Source organism: Sphaeramia orbicularis, chromosome 6 (assembly GCF_902148855.1).
Source record: "Sphaeramia orbicularis chromosome 6, fSphaOr1.1, whole genome shotgun sequence".
NCBI lineage: Eukaryota > Metazoa > Chordata > Actinopteri > Kurtiformes > Apogonidae > Sphaeramia > Sphaeramia orbicularis.
The window spans coordinates 24,645,477-24,669,141 of NC_043962.1; the positions used below are offsets into that span (position 1 = coordinate 24,645,477).

The window sequence follows — 23,665 nt, forward strand, 5'->3', positions numbered from 1 at the left end:
ATCTCTTTCTCTCACTCTCCTCCACCCACTCATTGCACCCCAGGGGAGCCACCAACCTCTGCTGCCTATGCTGTCACTCTGTCTCTCCCTCCTTCTGTTTTTTGTCTGTCTGCCTCTCCCTCTCTCATTATTTCCATCAATCGCCCCCCTCCCCTCCTCCCCCCTCTCCTCTCTCTCTTTCTCTCTCTCCTGTGCAGTGAGGCTGCAGCTCCACGCTCAGGGCTACAGAGATATGACAAAGAGAGGCCACAAATACATGCTTGAGCACACTCACGCACACCTACACAAACTGACATTTCACATATCGTTACCGCACTGTCTGGCTTCTCCAATGCACTGAGCCATTTTTAAAAAGTGACTGTTTTTCCACTTTGAATTTCTTTGATCTTTTTCCACACAACTGTTGAATCATTTGCCTTTTCGGGAAAAAAAAAAACCCCAGCTTGCCTGACTGATGCAAACACAAACAGGGAAAACAAAACTCTGACTCCTAAAGCAGCTGTAAGTGACACCGACTGGCATGTATTATATTGAGAAATGTAGCCTTGGCAGTATTACTAATGCAATGGAATTATTAAAGGAAGCATACCGTATATTCTATTGGAAAATGTGACATTTTGGTGCAACAAAAACAGCCTTTAGTAGGACAGCATTGTCAGCCAAAAATATTCATATCTGCATGAAATCCCTCATGGTCAGAGGACGGCAGCGCATCGTTTTCGCATTTTACTCTAGGGCAGTGTTTAGTACAACAAACTGAGCACAAAAACATCTTTGGAAAAGCTTTTGTTGTTTTGTTTTCACTGACAATTTCTCATGCACGTTTTGTTGAAGCCTCGACAGCACATTTCTTGACGTGTGAACTGGATGACATCACCTCCTCTTACCACACAGCTGGAACAAACTCTCCTAAACTTTCATAAGTGTGTTGTGAGACCTGACTTTTTTTGTACTTTGGCCTCCAGCCTCGCCCTCCACCACCTGGTTTGCACAAACGTACGTACACAGCCGCCTCCTTTAATCTGAACCACCTACTCTTGTCATTCACTTTCCAGGCCTCTGGCTGAGAGGGGGTGCAGCAGGAGGCAGACTTCTGCACCCCCCACTTGCTGCAGTATTGATTTGTTTGTTCAGTGCTTGCCCCCCCTCCTCCTCCTTCCTTTCCTTCCTCCCTCCTATTCTCCCTCTCAGTGTGAGAGTGTCCTCAAGTGCCTCCCCGCCTTATGTAACATAGAAAGGCCCACAGCATAGTGATGAGGGAGAGTCTGGGCTCTGGGCCGACAGACCTAGGAGAAAACAAGGACTACAGCACTGCTGATAGGAGTACAGCACTCCTGGCAGCCGAAGACAGGGTTTAGTCCACAGTGAAGGTGTGTGATACAGGCACCATCTTCTATCACAGTAACAGTACATATCACAATGCAGTAATTGTTCTTTACATTTGATTATTTTCTTCATACAAAGAGTCCTAGAACCAACAGCATGAGCACAATCATCTTTTGTTTCAGCTCACCAGTGCCCTTGTCCTGTTCAGAATTATTCCTTTCAGTGTTAGGTTCACACTCGCCCATGTTTTGTGTTACAAGCTAATTTACTGTTTGCATCCATGTGACGTAGAAGAATGGAAACAGTCATTTGAATTACAAAAACAACAAATGCAGAAAATGTGAGACAATTTAAAGTATGGAGAATAATCTGAAACAACACATATTTTTTCATCATTGCACTGTATGTCACAACTTGCAGCCCTAATGCACAGCAAATGTTTAAGGATACCTTCATCTAACGTGAAATGCGTTTGCAACAGAGTTTAAATCATAAGCCACTTTTAGACAGATATCCCGGAGAAAAGGCGAGATGGTGATCCCACCTTTATTCCACCACTGACTGATTTCCACAGCCAAGCCAAAGGAGTAACAGAGGTGAGACAGGCTTGACTTTTACACAGCGGACCTGCATTCCGGAATCAAAGGGGCAGTGACGCAGTGCAGTGTATAGTGTGACGTATAACTTGCGTGTCAGAAATACCTTGAGCATAGCGGTGTTGCTAACCTTTCCAGAGTCTTTCATCGTTCCACAAATGTTAGCATGTATAGAGTCTTCCGCCCAAAGCGACAACAGCTTGTGGATCTTCGCGTCTCTCCAGTTCAACATATTTCTGGTCGCATTGATATGTTTGTTTACTGTACACGGCCTGCACTCATTTTTAAATCCCCCCAGCACGGGGGTCACACACGCAATACGTCATCAAAACAACACACCTTGGTCGCAGAACGAGAGGTGATCCTTTTACATAGCATTCTGAAATCATGATTCCACCTTTATCACAGATCTGTTACTACCTCCAGAGATGTTACAGAGCCGTGACAGAGGTGGGACCAAATGATGCCACCATTTCATTTACACAGATGTTGTTCTGGAATAAAGGTGAAATATTCCCGGAACATAAGTGCTGTGTAAAAGGGGCTTTAGCCAATATAATGATGGACACCATGATGCTCCCCATATGTGAAGTCAAAACATTGCCCCCTGGTGGCTGGCTGCATGAAACATCATAAATCCCACCCTCTCTATGCTATTCAATGAGACTTCAATCCTTTTAGGCAAAATTGATGACACTGATGCAATCATATCTGATTAGATTGCATTCAATAAGTTAATTGGAGTCATCCACCTTAACGTCAGAAGCATTGTTGTAGAAATGATTACGAATACAACCTCCTGTGAATCAGCGGAAGTGATAGTGAGCATAGTCAGTTTCTTATGTTCGCAATTGGAGGATAACTTTGGTAGCCTTTGGTAACAAAACCACAGACCAAAAAATGTTCACCAAAAAAGGTACAATAGAAGAATACAGCTCTGGAAAAAATTAAGAGACCACTGCAATTTCCTCTGAAATCAGCATGTCTGCATGTATGACAGCCATTCCTTTCCTGTGTCTGTTGAATTCCAATACAAGCACACCTTATTCTACTGAATAAACACCTGATCCATGTCTTATTTAAGAAGGAAAAGTATAAAAACCACTACTGTGGCCATCACTATCTTCTTGCAATAGGACTAGCTGGGTGGCAAAAAAAGTGCTATTAGTGACACAAAAGTAATTGGAATTAAAATATAAGTATTGAAAACTACTGGACTTCTGCTCTGACAATGTTCCCAAACTCTGAGGACTGGTTCTTCTATCAGGACAATGCTCCTGGCCTCAGCTAGGTCAATAAAGGTGTGGAAGATGGACCACCAGATGAAGACCCTGTCATGGCCAGCCCAATCTCCAGACCTGAACCCACTTTGAAAACTGCTGGAATATAATCAAGAGGAAGATGGATGGTCACAAGGCATCGAACATTGCTGAGCTTCTTGAATTTCTATGCCAGGAGCTGCATAAAGTCATCCAACAGAAATGGTGGAGAGCCAAGACACGTGAAAGCTGTCATTGAAAATCAGGGTTATTCCACCAAATATTGATGTCTGAACTTTTACCAAGTTACAACATTAGTACTGTGTTGTTTAGAAATTAATATGAACTGGTTTTCTTTGCATTATTTAAGGTCTGAAAACACTGAATCTTTTTATTTTGACATGTTCTAAATAACAATATCTTTATTTGGAATTTGAAAGAAATGTTGTTGGTAGTTTATAGTATAAAACAAAAATGTTCATTTTACTCAAACATTTCAAAATCAGAGAAAGTGAACATTTTGCAGTGGTCTCTTATTTTTTTCCAGAGCTGTATATAATACTTTATTGGCATTAGCAACTTTACTGGCTCAGTTCATTAAATATTCATAGTGAATCTGGATCCACTGGCTACTATGGAATTGCTTTAACTGCTATCTGTAGCTGCGTATGTTACTTCTAACTGTCATAGTATGATTGACAACAGTGACACAAACAGAGCAAAAGGAGAGTGTCACAGTCTGTTTCACCATCCATGTGTACGAGTGTCATTTAATTCACTGACTGTTATTTACATTTTCAGCCAGAGGCTCACTCTGCCTCCATACACGTGACGATCATGAGTAACTAATTCAGGTAGGTGGTCAATTGCCACAGTATTTTCCCACATATTTTTATTTAACATGGAGCGGACAGCTTCATCATTTCCTCTGCATCATAAAACAAACAAAAAATAACACGCAGAGCACAAATTCAGTCACTGTATACCAGTAGGGCTCTGAGCTTTTCAGATTCTTCATTGCTTCAGTGTCTGGAAAAGAGTCACTGATGTCTCTAAAAATACTAGTGAACATTATCTGACGTTGCTTACTCTGTTATTCGTCCTATCCCTCAACAGTAGAAGGTGGAGGTATGATTATATTACCACATTATCACACATTTTTTCTCTTTTGCTTTCAGGATGAGTATGATTAGCATAGTGTTCACATGAAAATTGGCAGTTCAACATTAGAAGTTAGACCCATAATTCACACAACATATCACAGGGTGTAGGACTAAGACTGAAAAATCAAAAAACAATCAGATGTATAGTCAGCAGACATCACATCCTAAAATTTTACTGCATAGACTGTGCAGTAGAGATTCCTAAAATCCTGTTTCTTCGTGTACTTTTATGCATCTTATCTATTACCTGTACCCTGAGTCTGACAAAGTTTAATTAATTGATTGACTGATTGATTGATTGAGGTCACAGGTAATAAAACATTTTTTTTGATGAAGCATGTTGGCTCAATTACTCACAGACTCCTGAAAGCCTTCTTTCTTGCCCAGCATTTCTCTGAGCGTCTGCAGGATCTTGATACACAGCTTCTCCTCTTTGTCCATGAGCTTCTTGGTGTGTTTGATCAGCCTGACAAAGTGACAAGACAAGTGCTGGATCATTTACGCTCGTGTCTTGCTAATGCAGTCACTGGCTCACAAGTAAAAACAAAGCAATACTTTATTGATTACCACAGGTGAAATCTCCCTCTCCATTCTCTGAGGTCAGGCAACAGCAGTGGAGTAACAACACCCCTGAGACTTTGATGATATATGATGCTAATTATGTATTAAATATCTAATGTGTTCATGTGAGCACTTTATTAACGCTGATCTCTGACCACATATTCTGACCCATCAATTTAACACTAAATAGGTTTTTGTTCTTTCCACATAACATTAAAATGTATCAGAAAAATGAATCCATTTAGTGATTAATATTATAATATCGCTTTCAATTTACATGTGTGGCTAAAAATATTTAAGTTTCACTTTTTTCTAACTTAACATCAGATTTTTTTATGACCACAAAACCCTGACCTAAAACAGTCTTTCATGTGGACGAAAGAGCTCTATCAAATGTGTCCGCTAAGATATGAAAGTGTATTTGATTCCATACGCAGGTTATGGAGAGCAACTCACTTGGACATGAACACTCCGCTCTCACAGCGTAAGCGTGCAGCCTCTGGAAACAGCAGTTCAGGGCTGTGCAGAACATCCACCAGCACAGAAAACTCTGCCTGAACCTTCGGACTGAACTGTTCCTCCAGACAGGACACAACACCCTGGAAACACACAAACACCAATAAGCTCACTGCCTTCAAGGACAGATTCATGCAATGGAAGGAGATACAAAAAGCCTTCAAGAAAGGCTGGGTGATGTGGACAACAACTCATAGCTAAATACATTTTTGCTAAATGGATTTCAGTTTTACGTCAAAGCCATAAAAGATGTCACAAAGTAAAGGTTGATGTGCATGACACATTTTTATATAGCAAATCAAATAACCTTCAGATCCGCACTATCTGTATGACATGTACCTACAAAGGCTTTCAATAGACGGATGTCGGTTAAGAACATAATACAAACATAAACAAAATGTTTAACTGAGAAAAAATAAAATACCAGGCCTACTTCTTCTAAAAATGTATTTGAAGTTATATTAAAAGGGAGCTGACAACTCAAATATAGAAATGTTACAAAATAATAAATGCTTCCAGCCACAGGGGGTTTCGATTTACTAAAGTCCAAGTTGCGATACATCGAACATCTTTGATATACAGTATATCACAAGTATACCCTCAAGCTAAAACCCCAGGTGAAGATTTGAAGTGCACCTGAAGTTTTTCGATGATGTTCTTGTAGTCGAGGCCGCCCAGAGGTTCCTTGCGGGGTCGACTCCGGGCAGAGGTCCTCCAGTCTTTGGCTGCTCGCTGCACCATGTTGCTATGGACCTTGAGAGATAGAGTATTGACCTGGCTATCCAGGTCCACTGGGATGGCTATTGCCCGTGCTTTAGCTGGGGAAAAACACGATGGGTTAGCTGATGTTGGTATACAGTTTTTACCTCTGGCAAAGACAGAATCCTGCATCAACTTAGGTTTCCACTCTGTCTTTCAAGATAAACGCAGACTTTTTTACGATTCTTATTTTTATTCTTATTCTGTTCACCCCGTGTCTGCGTGGGTTCTCTTCGACTTCTTCCCACTGTCCAGAGACATGCATCTTAATAAGTTAAGTGATCAATCTAATCGCCCGTAGGTGTGAATGTGAGAGTGAATGCTTGTTGGTCTGTACAAAATCAACCCTGCGATGAACTGCCGACATATCCAGGGTGCACCCCGCCATTGCCCGATGGTAGTGGGCATAGGTTCACTAGGCCCAAGGCCCTCCAGAGCAATAAGCGGTTCAGAGAAGTGAATGAATGGAATATGAATGAATTATTATTATTTTCATATTATAATATAGACCTTTCAAAAAGTTAAGAGACTGCATCAAATTTCCACAACTGAACCCCATTAAAAACCTGCCATCAAGAGGAAGATGGATGATCATGAACCCTCAAACAAAGCCTGAGCTGCTTGCATTTCTGTTCTGGGAGAGGCATAAAACACACAATGAGACAGACTAGTGCAGTACACTAGGACTGAAAATACTCCACTAAATATCGATTTCTGAATATTAAGTATTGTGTTGTTTAAAATGAATATGAACTTGTTTTATTTCATTATTTTAGTTCTAATATCTCTATTATTGTGGCCAGTTGTTAATATACATAAGGGAAATTTATAAGGCATTGTTTCAATAGTTTCTAGAATAAACAAAAATGTGCACCTATAAATACATATTTTCCTAAATGTTTCTAGCGACCTCTTGATTTTTCCAGAGCTGTATGTATTTTTGCGAGGATGAAAGCTGAAAAATCAGACAGCTGAGTAGCAGCACTCACCGACATCAGCCAGTGTTTTGATACAGCTCTCGATGTTTGCCTTCTGAGCTGAGGTGATCCAGGTGCAGTTGCAGATCCTGAATGATGACTGGAGCAGCTTGATGAAGACAGACTGGTTTGTCTGTGAAAAGAGGAGAAAGGAGGGAATGCTGTTTCTAAAAGGGGATAAGTGCAGACAGGCATATAATCCAAATGGGAATCATTCAAGGAGACTTTAAAGACTATTTTCAGGCTTTTCTGTTTTATTTTGATAGTGATGAAGACAGGAAAGGCAATGGAGGAATGGGGTACGGCATGCTTCAAGGGCTCAACCTATTTACGTGATACATCATTTATCAGGTGAGCTACTAAGGCGCCGCCCTTATAGGAGACATTAGTACAAACTTCTGCTTCAAACACCTTAAACATCTGCTGTAAGTACAAATGTCTGCAATGACAACAAAACTGTCCCAGGTGCAGTGAAGGAGGCAGTCTGCTGTCACACATTTTTACTGTAATGTAGCTAACACTTGGCATAGGATACGGACGTGCTATGAATGCGCCTCCCCCTGCGTGCACATTTCACCTGCTTGTCAAAAGTGAAAAACAATACCTGCAGGTTGGGGTGGTTGACAGAGAAAGGTGAACTGAAGAAGCCCTTGACAATGGCCATCACTGTCTCTGTCACATACTTCTCCAGGGCAAGATCGGCATGGTTGCGGTCTGTGGTAGTGTTGCACACCTGAAAAAGCAGAAAGAAAAAAAAAAAATTGGAAAAACTTCTGAACATGCACATCCTCACCCACACACCTGCAGTATTTTTTTTTCTGCAGATACAGTACTTGAATAGACTTAGTATATGAGTAAGAATCAATGTATCTTGACACATGCAATCCCTCATTAGGAAGGGATCACGGATACATGTGTGTGTCAATCTGACAGAGCCTTACACTGGCCATGTCCACTAGGAAGTTGTCAAAGAGGTTCCAGATATGGTTGGACGTGTAGATCTCCTTCATTTCTACCTCTGTGTCCACATAGCAGTGATTCACAAAGTTCACGTAAGCAGTTTTCACCTGTTAAAAAAAAAAAAAGTTTAACTGAAGAGTCTAGGTACTTTGGTTCCACTTAGACTTTCCAAAATGAAGTTAAAGCTATGATATATTATATTAGCTTTTACCTCTGGTATACACTGGAAATCAGTGACGACTTTGACAATGTCATCCAAGGGGAGCAAAGAGTTGCATTTCAGTTCAGTATAGTAGTTCTTCCCCTCAGTACAGGCAGCTAGCAGCTCCACAAGTGTGTTGTGGTAGGCCAGAGATCCATTTTCATCTGTCCGTTCACGTTCAGAACCCATCATCTGCAGCAACGACTGGAATGAAGAACGGTCGTTGTAGAAGACCAGCACATCCTCACCGCCGTTTACCAACTGGAAATGAAAATCAAGCATAAACAAAAATACATTACAAGAAATAAATGGTACTTAAGTAAATTACATTAAATTCTAAGGATGGTTGTTGTGACACATGGACGCATTTGTTTGTATTACATTAATTACAGTCACGGAAAAATTATTCGACCACTCTTGTTTTCTTCAATTTCTTCATTTTAATGACTAAAGGTACATTTGTTTGGACAAGTGTAATGATAACAACAAAAATAGCTCATAAGAGTTTAATTTCAGAGCTGATATCTAGACATTTTCCATGTTTTCTTGATAATAACCAAAATCACTTCAGATCTTACATCAATATGTATGGCATTATACTGACAAAAACAGTGCTTTTAGGCATTCCATGTTTTCTTTTCTGTCTGTTTTAGTCCCATGATACACACAGGAGTTAGACCTTGATTGCATTACCATTGTTTCTGATGACTTTTGATGATCTAAGAATTTTTTTACACAACTGTAGGTTGAATCCTTAGGAGATCTGTGTGAATTATGCGAGTGCATCATTGGACTGAACATCCCATCAGGATTTTCTTTATCCGTTAAAGCTTCAGTATGCAAAAGTACAGTGAAATAACACCACCAGGAAATACAAACCCTCCTCCTGCCGTTGTTCCCTCTCAGTCCAAAGTGTAGAATGAATGTAAAAAAAGATGATGCTACAGTTTCATGTTACTATGGAAATGTGAAATATCACTGTTCAGGTGTCCACACATCTGATATAATGACATACATCATCACAAAGATCCATCCATTGGATAATTACTGCACTGATTACTATATTTTAGCTGCAACAAGCTCTTTAACCTTAACTGAAGCAATGAGAAGCTTCTCATTTTATAGAGAGCATAAACTGTGTTCCTATGGAAAAAGCTCATGTGGTCTGATGAGTCCAGATTGACCCTGTTCCAGAGTGATAGGTGCATCAGAGTGACAAGAGAGGCAGATGAATTGATTACCCATCATGCCTAGTGCCTACAGTACAAGCCTGTGGGGCAGTGTTATGATCCAGAATTGCTTCAGTTGGTCATTTCTAGGTTCAGCAACATAATGTGCCCAAAAAATTAGGTACTGAATGACCAGGTTTTTCCATCAATTAAGTCCACACCTGAACCCCATTAAGAATCTTTGGGATATGATGGAGAAGACTTGACATAATGGTTCAATTCTCCCTTCATAAATACAAGATCTTGGTAAAAAAACAAAAAAAAAAACAAGAAAAAAAAGACTGGAGCTCTGGACACAAGTAAACACTGACATTTATTGTGACATTGCTAAAGCATTTAAGCTTGTGTTTGACTTTTTCTTGGCAAGGATGTGTATATGGAGAGTCTTGACCAACATCTCCCTTCAACAGATTCACTACATTTTCTAAAGCCTAAAAATTGAGCCAAGAGGAGGTGCTGAAGTCTTCCTCTTAGATTACTTGAAATACAATATGCTGAGAGGTTGTTACAGATTTTTGCCCAATCATATATATATAAAAAAAACTGCCTACTCAACTCTTTTTAAGTTTTCTGTGAATTTTCTGCTAATACTACTAGTACTAATTGTTCTCATTGTTCTCATTGTTCATTGTTCTCTTATTGGTTGACTCAGTGCAGTGTAATATATATGTGGAAAAAATTAAATTCTCACCTCTGTCATGACTTTGTCCTGACATTTCTTCACATACTTCCCATCAGCCTTCACAATGGTTTGCAGGAACCTGAGGTACTGAACATGTCTTCCATGTGTTTCAATGCAGTGGACAAAATGATGGACTACACGGTCACTGATATCATGACACAGCTGGTAGTTGTTCATAAAGATGTGACGCATTGTCTCAGCTTCCAGTAGCTAAGGGACAAAAAAAGCCATGATCTAATCTTTTACATCGATATTCTCCAAAGAAACTTTACACTGACAGCTTTATATACAACAGAAACTGCAAGAAACAATGGAAATTTGTCTTATTTTAATATATTTGATAGATAATATATATTTGCTACTGCTTAGCTGCTCTTGTTAAGGATTTCGCACATATTATAATATTTTATTATAGTAAAATTTTAGCTGGGTCAATATATAATTGAGGGAATTTTGAAGTCCATGGGATATATCTTGCATACATCTTTATTAAAAGTAAGAAACTAATGTTTTTTATGTTCATTATGATCATGTCTTTAAAAATCCCATAATTATTTAATTATGGAAACAATCATTTATTAATAAATGATTAATAAATAATTAATAAATCACTAGATATACTAAAACGTCAACTAAATAACTGTCCAAATTGAATAATAACCACCATCTAATTAGCTAAACAATAATAAGATGAGCTTATTCACAAATGGTTTTGATTGTGTTCTTTGTATTAAGTTGAGATAATCATGACAGATTATTTTTTGGCAATAAATCAAATTTTATATGGAAAACAACAAATTGTGTTTGAGAAATTAATTGTCTGTGTCTGAAAAAGTTAATTCCAAATCACATGATCTGCTCCACATGATGTCATTTCCTCCTGAAGAAAACACTGGCAAGACTGAAAGGTATGTTCTTTCTCCTCCTTCTTAGTTATTTAATATAAAGTAGTGTGTGAGTCAAGTGTGTATTTATTGGACTCTTATGTCAACAGTGTTACTATATCTTTATAAATAACTTTCAATTTCAATTTTACTCAGTTGTATATATGATATTTAGAAGAATCTTTCTGTAAAAATACCATGTGCTGTTATGGTTATGTTGATTTTAGGTTTGAAAACAGCAAAAATGTCAACTATACCTGAAACTATGTTACCCTTTAAAGGGAACTCAAAAGTCCCTCAATTATATACTGACCCAGCTGCTGTTCCTGATGCTTTTTCTGATAGTATAGAGTTAAGACACTGGACATAACGGAAGAGGACAATGATGTTATAGCTTCATACCCCAGGAGTGAGGAACAGATTCAAGTGTTTATGTAACAACACTTGGTTCTGAGGATTCCCTCTGCAGAAATTTTGCAGAAACGTATGAGCCAGCGTCATAATCTCGTTCATCTTCTCATCATTCTGTGCAAAGAAGAACAAAGAACACAGGAAGTCATGTTACATAAGGTTTCACAGTTAAACTCAATCAAATGAGTCATGTGCTTGCAGTCGCTGGCTCCCACTCACCTTCTCATAAGGGATCTGTAGCAGGTCTAGCACCACAGTGTGAGCTCCCATGTTCTTCAGTAGCCTCTGCTGCTGCATGCGGCTTTTCTTACTGGGGTAACACAACTTACTGAGGCGAAGAAGGATCTACAGATGGGATGCATCTTACATAAGCAGACAATTCAAGAACAGACACCACATAATCTGGACATAAAGACATGAAGCTCACCTCTTTGACAATCTTGTAGTTGTTTGCTTTGTTGCCATCAATCTGTGGTTTACGATCCCCGTCTTGTACTGGGCTGAGGACAACCTCCTGAGAAAATACACAGATGAAGAAAAAAAGTCTTCAGTAGTGACATTAACTTATTTAATGTACTCATTTTGTTTTGCTTGTGAGTATTAACAAGTGTTGACCACCCAGAAGGTTTATTTTCAGCATAAAATAACCTTTAAATCCTATAATTACTAAGCATTTGTCACAGTGTGGTGGGACAAATGCCTGTTCTGTTCCTTAGCATTATTCAGTTAAAGCAATAATGATAGTTTAAAAAAAAAAAAAGTATTAAATGATTCAGACCTTATTAAAACTGATTTACAGCAGGTTCCTTTTCTTCCCGACATTATTATTATTATTCAACATACCACTAAGCAAAAAACAAAAAACTGTTTGTGCTGTGGTTTTCATTTGCTTTAATAAGCATTAACATCAGCCAAAGAAGCTAATTATGATGTAGCTGAATGACACATGGGGTGTTTAAGACAAATATAACAGCAAAGCACTCGTTCTAGAGCGAACTTGTGAAACTTGGCTTTCACATGTTGGATATCATTAAATGACTGTACTCCACCTCAGTGTTTTGTTCTTTGCCCTGTCTGACCCCCAGGTCTTCACCGCTGTAGCCTCCACTTTTCTCCACCCACAGCTCTGACTTCTCCACAGTCAGACGCAGCTGGTCCAGGTCTGCCTTGATCTGCTTGTAATTCTCCACATCCTGCTCCGACACTAGAAGCTGGACCTGGAAAACACCAACACAGAGTGAATCAGAAATAAACCAGACACAGAGATATTAAAAGAAGCAATGTGTATGAAAGTAAATCTCTGCCAAGAAGTCTCAGAGCACCACTTTAGAAAGTCAACTTGTTGTTAAAATGGGAGACTGTGCAGTTCTATATTCCAGCTGGGGAAGCTCTTAGCCAGACAGTTTACAACAGCTGCTGTTTAGCTCTTAGGAGAACCCTCCTAATCCTAAATGATTACATCAATCATGACAAAAATCACTTAACACAGGAAGTAATTAATGCTACACTCTGTCAGCTCACCAAGTATCAAATATTCCAGAGTAACTGCTGTGTATCTACCTGTTTGAAGGCCTGTAGTACCTCAGCCCTCTGGCTGAAATGTTTGAAGATGAGCTGAAGTGAACCAGACACCAGCGGGGGGTAATCCTGCATGATGAGATGGATTAAAACCCTCAAAAATGTCTGGCCACCCTCATCGTCCAGCTCCACCGCACTTAACTCAGAGCTGAAATTATACAAATGCACAGAGTCAGTCCACATGCAGAGATAAATGGTAAAGATTGCAACAAAGTCTGTGGAACAAAAGCTAGGAAGCAGGTTGATACCAGTTTCTGTATGAAATTCACTGACCTCCCTGCAAACATGTGCTCGGCTTCGTCTGCAATCCCCTTTATGTTTGGTTCAGAAGCTGCAGACAAAACAGAGAGGACTTGGGTCAGACAGGCTGCTACATACAGGTAATTAATGACATGAAAAAGGTTTCTGTGCAAATCTTTAATATTTTCACAATGTAACAGTCGTAGGAGAGAATTGTTTTACGTGAGAAGGAGCTCTCTGAGAGAGTTGATGATGCGTTCTTCTCTTCAAACTCTTTCTTGTAGATGGACAACAAGTAAGTAATCCTGTAATCCAACCTCACACTCAGGATGAACTGGAAACAACAAGGGCAAAGAAATCAAAGCAAAATACGTAAAAATAAAGTAGAAGTCACAAATCACAACTCAGAAATGCAGAGGGTAGACGTACCTGGAGGATCTCTATGATCTTCAGCTTCGTGTCCATCACCATGACGTCCTCAGTGTCCGTCACTAAGTGGCCTTTTCCATATCGCAGGGACGGAGGGGTGTCAGGCAGGCTGTGTGGCACACCTCGACTCATCACCATCTGAGTCATCATCTCCCCAACTCCATGGATGGTACGCAGGACATTGTTGCCTAAAGAAAATCAATTTCACACTTTTTGCACTTTGTATGGCAATCATCCAATCACAATCTCCATCCACTTACTATCAACAGGTAAGTGGATAAGTGTGAGAGAATGGAGAATATATGACTACGTACATTTTTTACTTTCATTTTTTTATTCAGGGCTGATTCAAGCATCTCTTGAGTTAATGGTCAAATAATCAGTGTACTTGGCTTCATCAAAACACCACCATTAAGTAAAAATTAAAAGGCATAGTTGATGAATAAAATGGGTGTGTAATATTAAGACTTTTTTGAATGCCACTTTAAATCCTCGTTAATGTCGTGTTCTTTACAAATTTAGGGATGCGGACACATCTGCTCTGGTGGTACTAATATGAACTGATTCAGGCAAAGTCTGCAGAAATGCCAACTTCTCCAAAGTAACCCTTAAGACTTCTAAATGTCTGCAAAAGGGTCCCTCTTCAGTAATTTGCTGGGTGTAAGCCTAAAGGCCCGCAAATTCAGGGGTATGTAGATTGAGATTGGGATTACACATATTTATTCAATTGATATGACATTAATCTGATATTTAAGATTACACTTGCAAAAGTGAACAGTATGCATTGTAGAACCTTTATTAATGAATAGACAATGTATCTTGATACTTAAAGTAGAATGAACATGAAGTGATGCTGGAAAATCATATGCACTGGGAAAAATCAAAATCTTACCAAGTGTATTTTTCTCATTTCTAGTCAAAATATCACATCACACTTAAAATAAGACAATCAGCTAAAGAGTAACTTCTCAGTGAGTTATAAGAACTTATTTTTAGACAACAGATCTTGAAAATCTTATTTCAAGAAATCTTACCAAGATAATTTTCACTGTTTCCATTGGCAGATTTTTTTGCTCAATTCAAGATTTCTTTTGCTGAATTCAAGCCAAAAAATCTGCAAATGGTACAAGTGAAAATTATCTTCGTAAGATTTCTTGAAGTAAGATTTTCAAGATCTATTGTCTAAAAATAAGTTCCTATATCTCACTGAAAAGTTACTCTTTAGCTGATTATGTCTTATTTTAGGTGTGATGAGATATTTTGACTAGAAATGAGAAAAATACACTTGGTAAGATTTTGATTTTTTCCAGTTTGGCTAGAGCTTTCAACTGAATTTTCATAAATGGCCTCCTTCCATTTCCACAAACCATAACTTTTTCCCAGTCGTGTTTTAATGAGCGACTCACCGGCCTCTGGGCTCTTGTTGAGCTTGCTCATGAAGGTGAGTGGGTGCTGGACAATATCTAAAATGGCCAGCAGAGTGCGCGTGAGACGCAATAGCTCACTGAACCTATAGAACCCAAAGTACACCAGGTTACGAGCCAAATTCACCACCTGGAGGAGAGAAGTCAAACAAGTTATTCATGTTAGAAAAATTAAAGAAAAAAACACATAGATGAAGCCTGCTTTGAGATCAAACTACATTAACTGACTGCACCTCTAATGTAAGTTCATTTTTATCTTTATCCCCAAAAGGAAATGGCTGGCTGACGACATCTTTGAGATATTCTTCCACAAACTCCATGGTGGGGAAAAATTTCCTCTTCATCTCTTCGTGTGAGGTGTCAGTGGACTCGTATTCGAAGCTGTAAAAAGCATCGCAACAATCTGTATGTGGTAAATCACAATATATGCCTGTTCCATAACACCCTTTGTCATACAGCGCACGTAGACACTCACTCATGGATGCTGATTTCAGATGGGATCTCGGTCCAGAGGCGGGCGTAGCGGACAGGCACAACTGATTCCTGGGGGTCACGGTCGACATGCATATGCAGCATGAGGCGGCAGAAGGAGGCTCGGAGGTTGTAGGGCAGACAGTCATCGAACATGCAACGCAGGATCAGATCCACAGGGAGCTGACAGGAGATCTGGTTGATGGCTAGATACTGACGGTCCAGACACATTTTAGCAAACAGGTTCAGCTGGTACCTGTTTGAGATGACCAAGAAGGTAACTAATAATAGCAAATCACATTGTGTGTAGAAGAATTCATGTTTTGAAGAATGGACAGGACAGAAAGAAACTGTCACGCTTGAGTGTTTCAGCAAAAGTAGAGAAAGAAAAACAAGTCTACATTTGGGTGACATATTGATGTATAATTACAGTACATACACGTAGACATCTCAGACATCAATATACATAAAGCACATGTTCTCATATATACAGTAAAGTACGTCAGGCTGGAGCAGTCGATACTTTCCAAGCACAATATACAGCACTGGAAAAAAGTTTCGGATAGCCTATGTATTTTTGATATATTAAATCACTCTGAAGTCATTGAACTCTGCCAAGTATTGTTCCATTCTCCAAACCCACATGCTCCCTTTGAATGTACACTGTTACATCGAGGTCAGAACTTAATGTTTCAGTAAGAAAATGCCCCTTGAAACACATCCAGGGCATGACATGTTGAACCTGCCAATAATCTAGTTCTGTTATTTTTTCATATTAACAATCAACAAAAGAAAATCATTTGCATTAGTTTGTGTCTGTCTGATGCAGCCACAACTTTTGATTTTTCTGCAAATATTTCACGATAGTATTGTAGAATTGTAAGGGTGTCCGCAAACTTTTTTCCACCTCTGTAGCGAGACAAAACACAAAGAGCATATAATGTACAAAACAACATAAAGATCCATGAAAATACTGGCATTTAGAAAAGTTCAGTATCCAAGATTTTACTATCTTACAATGTGTCACGCTGCGTTAAAGGTGCATAATTGTCACCTACTTTTTGGAGCATGAATCAGAGTTCATATCCTCTTAACTAAAAAATCCAATCACTGGCTCTTACACTTTTTTCCCCCATGTCTTCTAATCGCCAAACATGTACCAAACCTGATTTCTCTTGCTGCATCAAGTCTGAACTACCATAACCTCTACTTCTTGTGTTTGCATTATGATTCTTACATCTCACTTAGCATCATGAGTACCTTGTTTTCACCCCTCGGCTAAGGGGTATTGTAATCGTTTTGTTGTCTGTCTGTCGCATTATCTGAAGTACAAATTGACATGTCTGCACCAAATTTATACTGTGGGTACATCTTGGCATGGAGCAGAGGCCTGTTGAAAATAGGTGAGCTTGACCTACTTTTTAAGGTCAAATAGCCTTGTGCAGTTATAATATCTGAGTACTTTCAAATATAAATATGTATGTAACAAGTTTTACACAAATACAATCTAATTTAAATTATAGGGCAGTAACTTTCAACAGAATCTTACACTATATTTGGCCGAGGGGTATTAAAAGTACGCAGGACGTTAGGTTCTATACCTTTATTTGTTTATGCAAAGCAACTTTAAGTACTTAAAAATCCTACATAAACATATTATTATTTTTGCGAAATAGTGAGGGGGTTATTCAGCTTGAAGCTTCACCACTAGATGTCACTCAGTACTACACACTGAACCTTTAAGATGCATGTATATGTATGTAACAAATATAGGGAATAATTCATCTTTCTATTGCACTGCCCCACCTATTGATAATGTCTTTGCTCTTATTCTGTCTTTTTGAAAGCATTATTTCATATGTTGTATTTTTTTTTTTTTTTTTACACATGAGGGATGTAGAGACATGAATAGTCCGGTCACCTGTAGTAGGTGATGATGTCTACATCCATCTTGTGATTGCCCTTTGCATCCTGGGCCAGGTGTCGGATGGATTTGCCATGAGGTTCTTTGTGGCTGTCAATCCAGTAGAGCCAAACCTCCTCCTCATCCGGCTCTTCCTGCAGAGACAGAGAGGACTCCAAGGTGGTCTCGGTGTTTGAGATTAATCTGGAAAGGGAGGTGAAGAAGAAAGTGAGACATGTAGCAGCTACTGGAAATATTGCACACGTTACACTCTGACGTAGATGTGCTGCTGAAAATATTCATTTCACAACAGGCACGCTGGAGGAGTCAGCACTCTGAGGAGGATACGTGCGTGTTTGAACATGTTTAAAAATGAACGACTGAAAAATGACAGGATCAACCAGAGGGTTTTAAATATAGATGCCACAGGGTGTGACTCACTTGGTCTGGATAAGGATATCTGCGTTGGTTGGGTTCAGCATAAATTTACAGATAAGCTCCTGTGTGACTGGGATGGCAGTCTTATTGGACACACACAGATCAGACAGATAATCCAGGAATCTGGAAGAGTAGGCAAGACAGGAATCAAAACAATTATAAATACACACTTTTAACATAGGAACACATTAAGTCATTGTGTACGTCTAAATATGTGTCTGTTCCCACAAGCAGATTCGCAGATTTTATTCCAATGTTTTAGTTTGAAGTAATATTCCCGAGGGTTCTTTAACAGGTTTGAATATTTGTTTCATTAAGGCTTCTACACACCATGTCTTTATTCGCTGTCTGAAATTATTTAATGCATAAAAATAAGTAGGGTCTCACACTGTGTCAATCATGTTCGCATATTAACTCCAAAAATTTCATCTGTCATTAAAGTTTTCAGAACAGGTTTGTTTATCTTCACATTCTTTTTTATTCATAAAAACTTGTACAGAGTTGTTTGACCACAACGACTTCAATAAATTAATAAAACAATTTTATATGTACCTTAGGAAGGTATAAACACTGCATGCACAAACTAAGCAATGAGGAGCTCAGCCATTATGCATGACTTACTGGTACTGGGATGTACTGGGCATATTAAAACACATCCGACCCAGTGTGAAAGGTTTATATGCTTAAGGTTTTCTGTCTCTCATATTATTCACTGGTAGAAAAGTTTGTGGACATCCCATGTATTTGTGATATACATACAAGTGATATATATTAACCCATAAGGACCCAGTTTGACTTTTGTGACAGTTACCAAATGAATTTTTCTCTCTATTTAACCTTTCCTAGGTGATTTATCACCATTTATTATAATATTATCCTCTGAATTTTGCATTTTTTCCAGTGGAAATCATCTCTGTTCCTATGTTTAATAGACTTATCATATAGATGTTCATAAAAGCTCAGAGTAAAGTCAAAGGTTATTGTATCAAAATAGAAAAAAATGAAGAAATAGTGACTTTTTCAATAAAATATATCATTAACTGAACTTAAACCCAGTGTCTCCATTCCCTGTCATTGATTCAACTCCATGGGTTTTACTGGTGAGTCAACGTTGTAGAAGATGACAGTGTTTCCACGTTCACTACGGAGCCTCTGAAAGTCCAAATGGCTCATATCTGATGACCAAGAAAAGATGACAACTGCATTTTACACCAATTATTTATATGTATTGATAGGATCTGTGGATCAACAGTTTAGATCAGTAGATGGTTTTGGTCGACAGTGGATGTCTGGTTTGGGTCATAAATCTTTGAACTGCCAAATATTGTTCCATTCTCCAAACCTACATGCTCCCTTCTGCAGGTGCTGTTCCATCAAGGTCAAAACTGGATTGGTTTAAGAAAGATAATGAAACATATCCAGGACATGACATGTTGAATCATGTCAAGAATTTAAATTTAGTTTTGTTATTTCTTCTTGTTAACAATAAACAAAAAAAAAATAATAATTTGCATTTGATTGTGTCTGTTTGATGCAGCCACACCTTTTGAAACACAAAAAATATTTTTCTGCAAATATTTCATGATAATATTTTAGGTTGTGTAAAATTTTAAGGGCGTCCAAAAACTTCTTTCACATGTATTTTATTTATGTCATATCATGGCCCTCAAAGTGTAACCAAAACACTTCAGCCTCCAAATACTCAAGTAGACTTTTTGAGGTGGAAGCTACATTTCCGATCATTTACAAAGTCAAACAAAATTCACCTTCAAGACTATGAAATCTACTTATCGTCTGTATTTCTGTATCCAGTTTTGTTGTCTAATGTTTGAGAGGTTCTCATGTTTCACCTGGGCTCTCTGTTGCGTCTCAGCAGATTGACAAAGGTCTCGATCTCTCTGGCTGTGATGTGTTTTTCCAGCAGCTTACGATTGTTGTGCAGCAGAGCCGTGATTGTATCCTCAGCCAGAATCTCATACCCAATCTGAGACTGCATGATTGAGAACTTCTTGGCAATATACTCCTAGATGGCACAGTAAAACATAGTTAAAATCAGTTCTGATGTAAATATTGAAGGAGTGAAATAAAACGGAGATGATCTGAATCTGATACAGAGGCAGACATATGTTAAATTGAATGAAATTTGTGTTGGATTCAAAATTAACTTGTTGAAACAGTCAAAATTACTCCAGAGAGAACACTCTCATCTACCTTCTCTTGTGTGTTTTTTTTTGTCCGTATTTGTCTCTGTATTTGTTCTTTGATTACCATTTAGTATTAACTCTGTATATGTTTACCCGTTTGATGTATGTTTGTCCCTTGGCTGTTTATTGTAAAGCATCTTTGAGTACTTAGAAAAGCGCTATATAAAACCCATGTATTATTATTATTATTATTATTATTATTATTATTATTATTATTATAATTAGTCTGAGCAGCAAAACAGTAAACAAATATTGTTGATTAGATGCCTTACAAGCATTAGCACTTATATGACATATGTTTTTTTTCTCTAATTAGCTCAAAAAATTTAAAAAACCTATATCCAGTCATGTCCTTACTTAGCTTGTATCACCAAAATGCTATAATCTCATATCACATATTTAAAGCCATAACCAAGGGGTAAGGACCTGACTCAAAATGATGCCAAAGAGGATGAATCTTAAATGTTGCAATACCACTGAAGGCCACTGGGGGTCCAATAGACTCACTGTATATGGAACTTCTCTCTAAAATCATTAACTTTTTTTTCAGAGGTCATTCCAATCTTAAGCATTTTATTTGGAACCTCTAGTAAGTGATCTGGTGGTGCATTTGTGGTACAGTTTTTCCTCCATTACAGGTCAAATAGAAGGCTCTGATGTCTGCTGTGTCAAGGTTTTTAGTTACTAGTTTCACTAACAAGACTGTAAAATGTAAAATCTTACACAGTGCTTGATAAATTTAACTATTTTACCAAGTTAATTTGCTTAGCATAGTTCAACTCTGACCCCTACAGTTCATGCATCTCCGCCCCTTTTCCACCAATATTCCCTGGAACTTCTATTACCAGGAATTTACCTTGATAAAACAATTCCTGTTAATCTGCATGGTTTACATTTCCACTGCACTTCAAAGCTCCTGGAAATGTATTCAAATCAGGCTCGGACATTTGAACTCAAAGTCCCGCTGAATTTCTTTAGATCATTCAGTTGGATGGGGTCCAGGCCGTTTGGAGCGTATTGGCTGAATAAGCTATGTTTTGGTTGAAACGCACAAAGGTTTGTCAAAATCCCATGTTTAGTTTAAGTTCTTGGTAAAGTTCCTGCAGTGGAAAAGGAGCTATTTTTGCCAAATATGGTCGCTTCTGGCACCAAAAAGCCAACACACAGCCAAATCACAAACTACTGGCTTTAAAACGGTAATTCACAAACAAATAGGTGACGTTATAGTTCATCTGATCACTCACTCCATACAGTCTATTACTGCTATGAACAGATATTTGATATGTTCAATATAAACCAGCTTAAACATAAAAGTGAGTCCATAATATGCATTTTAAGTTACTTAATATTAAGCTACTGTAGCAACTAGGGCCTGTTTTATACTGTCTATCTATCTTCAAAAATGTATTTAAATAGAGGATTAAAAAAGTTGGAAATTAAATAACAAACAACCAACCACCGGTGACACCAAAACCAGAACTTTGTGTAGCAGCATACTTTCCTCTCATTATGAGTGCTCATCTAATGTTATTAAACTTGTGAATACTTTATTTTTATTATGAGATTTTTTTGGTGTCCTTGTGCTTTATTTGGAGAGACAGTGAAGACAGACAGAAGGTAGGCATGGGAAAGAGAGGAGAAGATATATAAGAAATGCCTGAGCGGGGAATGGAACCCGTGCCACTTCAGCTCTATACTTAGCGCTTCACTTTCCATCCGTGTCATAATGAGCATGTTAGTGCTGACGGCTCACTGCACTGCAGAAGCTGAAAACATGCCTGGTTTTTGCGGTAGTCCTGTTGGGAGTGGCGTAGCACCCTGTAGCAGAGCCTCAGCATGTACTTGAAGGGAGCGTAGCGCTGGTCTCCTAAATCCTCCAGCCTTAGCATCGGACCGTCACCCTGATCTGTGAACGGGGCCTTCAGAATACCAAAGATCTGCAGGGACACAATTTTTCAAGTCAATTCATTATACATTTTAGATGACAATTGAACAGCCACGCAAAAAAATATGATCAATGATTAAATTGCCTTTTTAAATTCGATGTATGCCTCTAGAATACTATTAGGTTTAGTGCTGTAACTATCAAAGAAGAGGCTCTTATTACTGGCAATGAACACTGGAACACAAATAAAATCTCTTTTGCCTTCAAGGCTTCATAAAAAAGTTATTCCAACTGCTTGTAATAAGGTGAAATGATACAATTATCATGGATATGCAAAAAAATCATGTCATTATGTAATACTTGTGAAAGGACTATATATGCTAAGTGACAGTTATACACAAACTACAGTCTCATCAACTGCATCCCATTGTACCACTCATGAGTGTGTTTGTGAGTGAGTGTGTCAGTCAATCAATCAATCAAATTCAATTATATAGCAGCAAATCATAACAAGAGTTATCTCATGACACATTACATTTAGAGCTGGTCTAGACCAGATTGTTAATAAGCCAATTCACAGACACCCAACAGAATCCTCCAGGAGAAAGCACTTGCACTGGCCACAGTGGTGAGGAAAAACTTCCTTTCAACAGGCAGAAGCCTTAAGGAGACCCCTGTGGTGTGTGTGTGTGCGTGCGTGCGTGCATGCGTATATATATATATATATATATATATATATATATATATATATATATATATATATATATATATATATGTATATATATATATATGATTGGGCTGACCTGGGCGAGGATGTTCTGTTCCCTCATAAGCTTCTGCCTCTCTCGGTTTGGTGTAGATGTTACCACAGACAGAACATCCTGTCCATTGTTCGGAACCACACACACAAAGAAAACCAGGTCCTCCAGTAGCTTCGTAACAAACCTGAAATATACATGAAGGCAAGAAAAAAAAAAAACTCATGAAATAATAAAACATACATACCACCTTGTGTCACCTTTGTTGTCATGCATCATCATCATACCGCCTCTCATTCTGAGTGATGTTGCCATATTGAAGCTTCTTCACAGTGGATTCAAGGACTTTGTTTGCATCGTTGGCAAAATCCAAGTCTCTGACCTCTGACAGGGGCACAGACACGATGAAAAAGGCCTCTTTGTCCTCTTTGGTGGGGCAAGTGCCAATCTATTGTGACAGCCAAAAGATATGTCTCAATAACACAGTTGTGCTTTTAGTTCTGTGTGTTTTAGTGAATTTGTAAATACCTTAAGCATCACTGGACGCTCCACCTCTGCATCGATGGTGACATTGGTACTGGTCACCCAGGTGTTAGTGCATAGGTGTCTAAGCCTCACATAAGAGTTTCTATGGAAAGATACAACCATTCACAACATACGAATATTAATAAGTTGTGCAATCTTGTTCATTTAATTCATTAAAGCAGTAGCGAACCCCTTCAGTGTCAAATATAACCCTGAGTTTTCAGAAATAATACATAAAATATTCTTCCATTGTTGGAGAAATTATCTTATATAAAGTACCACTTT

General features: G+C 38.5%; 1 protein-coding gene across 1 annotated transcript in view; it reads right to left on the reverse strand.

The window, feature by feature from the left end:
- Window positions 1-23,665, reverse strand: part of itpr2 (inositol 1,4,5-trisphosphate receptor, type 2) — an 83,785-nt gene that overhangs the window by 43,728 nt on the left and 16,392 nt on the right. Inside the window, exons 12-37 of the mRNA XM_030135585.1 lie at window positions 23,384-23,483; window positions 23,143-23,303; window positions 22,901-23,042; window positions 21,991-22,149; window positions 19,859-20,031; window positions 18,012-18,131; window positions 17,589-17,774; window positions 15,672-15,923; window positions 15,430-15,577; window positions 15,179-15,326; window positions 13,773-13,960; window positions 13,566-13,677; window positions 13,377-13,434; window positions 13,086-13,251; window positions 12,575-12,742; window positions 11,953-12,039; window positions 11,745-11,870; window positions 11,517-11,639; window positions 10,240-10,440; window positions 8,329-8,580; window positions 8,099-8,224; window positions 7,762-7,890; window positions 7,170-7,290; window positions 6,058-6,239; window positions 5,362-5,504; window positions 4,702-4,810 (exon numbers count right to left, since the gene is read on the reverse strand). Of these exons, the coding sequence (XP_029991445.1) occupies window positions 4,702-4,810; window positions 5,362-5,504; window positions 6,058-6,239; window positions 7,170-7,290; window positions 7,762-7,890; window positions 8,099-8,224; window positions 8,329-8,580; window positions 10,240-10,440; window positions 11,517-11,639; window positions 11,745-11,870; window positions 11,953-12,039; window positions 12,575-12,742; window positions 13,086-13,251; window positions 13,377-13,434; window positions 13,566-13,677; window positions 13,773-13,960; window positions 15,179-15,326; window positions 15,430-15,577; window positions 15,672-15,923; window positions 17,589-17,774; window positions 18,012-18,131; window positions 19,859-20,031; window positions 21,991-22,149; window positions 22,901-23,042; window positions 23,143-23,303; window positions 23,384-23,483 (3,880 nt within the window). The remainder of the gene's footprint in view (window positions 1-4,701; window positions 4,811-5,361; window positions 5,505-6,057; window positions 6,240-7,169; window positions 7,291-7,761; window positions 7,891-8,098; window positions 8,225-8,328; window positions 8,581-10,239; window positions 10,441-11,516; window positions 11,640-11,744; window positions 11,871-11,952; window positions 12,040-12,574; window positions 12,743-13,085; window positions 13,252-13,376; window positions 13,435-13,565; window positions 13,678-13,772; window positions 13,961-15,178; window positions 15,327-15,429; window positions 15,578-15,671; window positions 15,924-17,588; window positions 17,775-18,011; window positions 18,132-19,858; window positions 20,032-21,990; window positions 22,150-22,900; window positions 23,043-23,142; window positions 23,304-23,383; window positions 23,484-23,665) is intronic.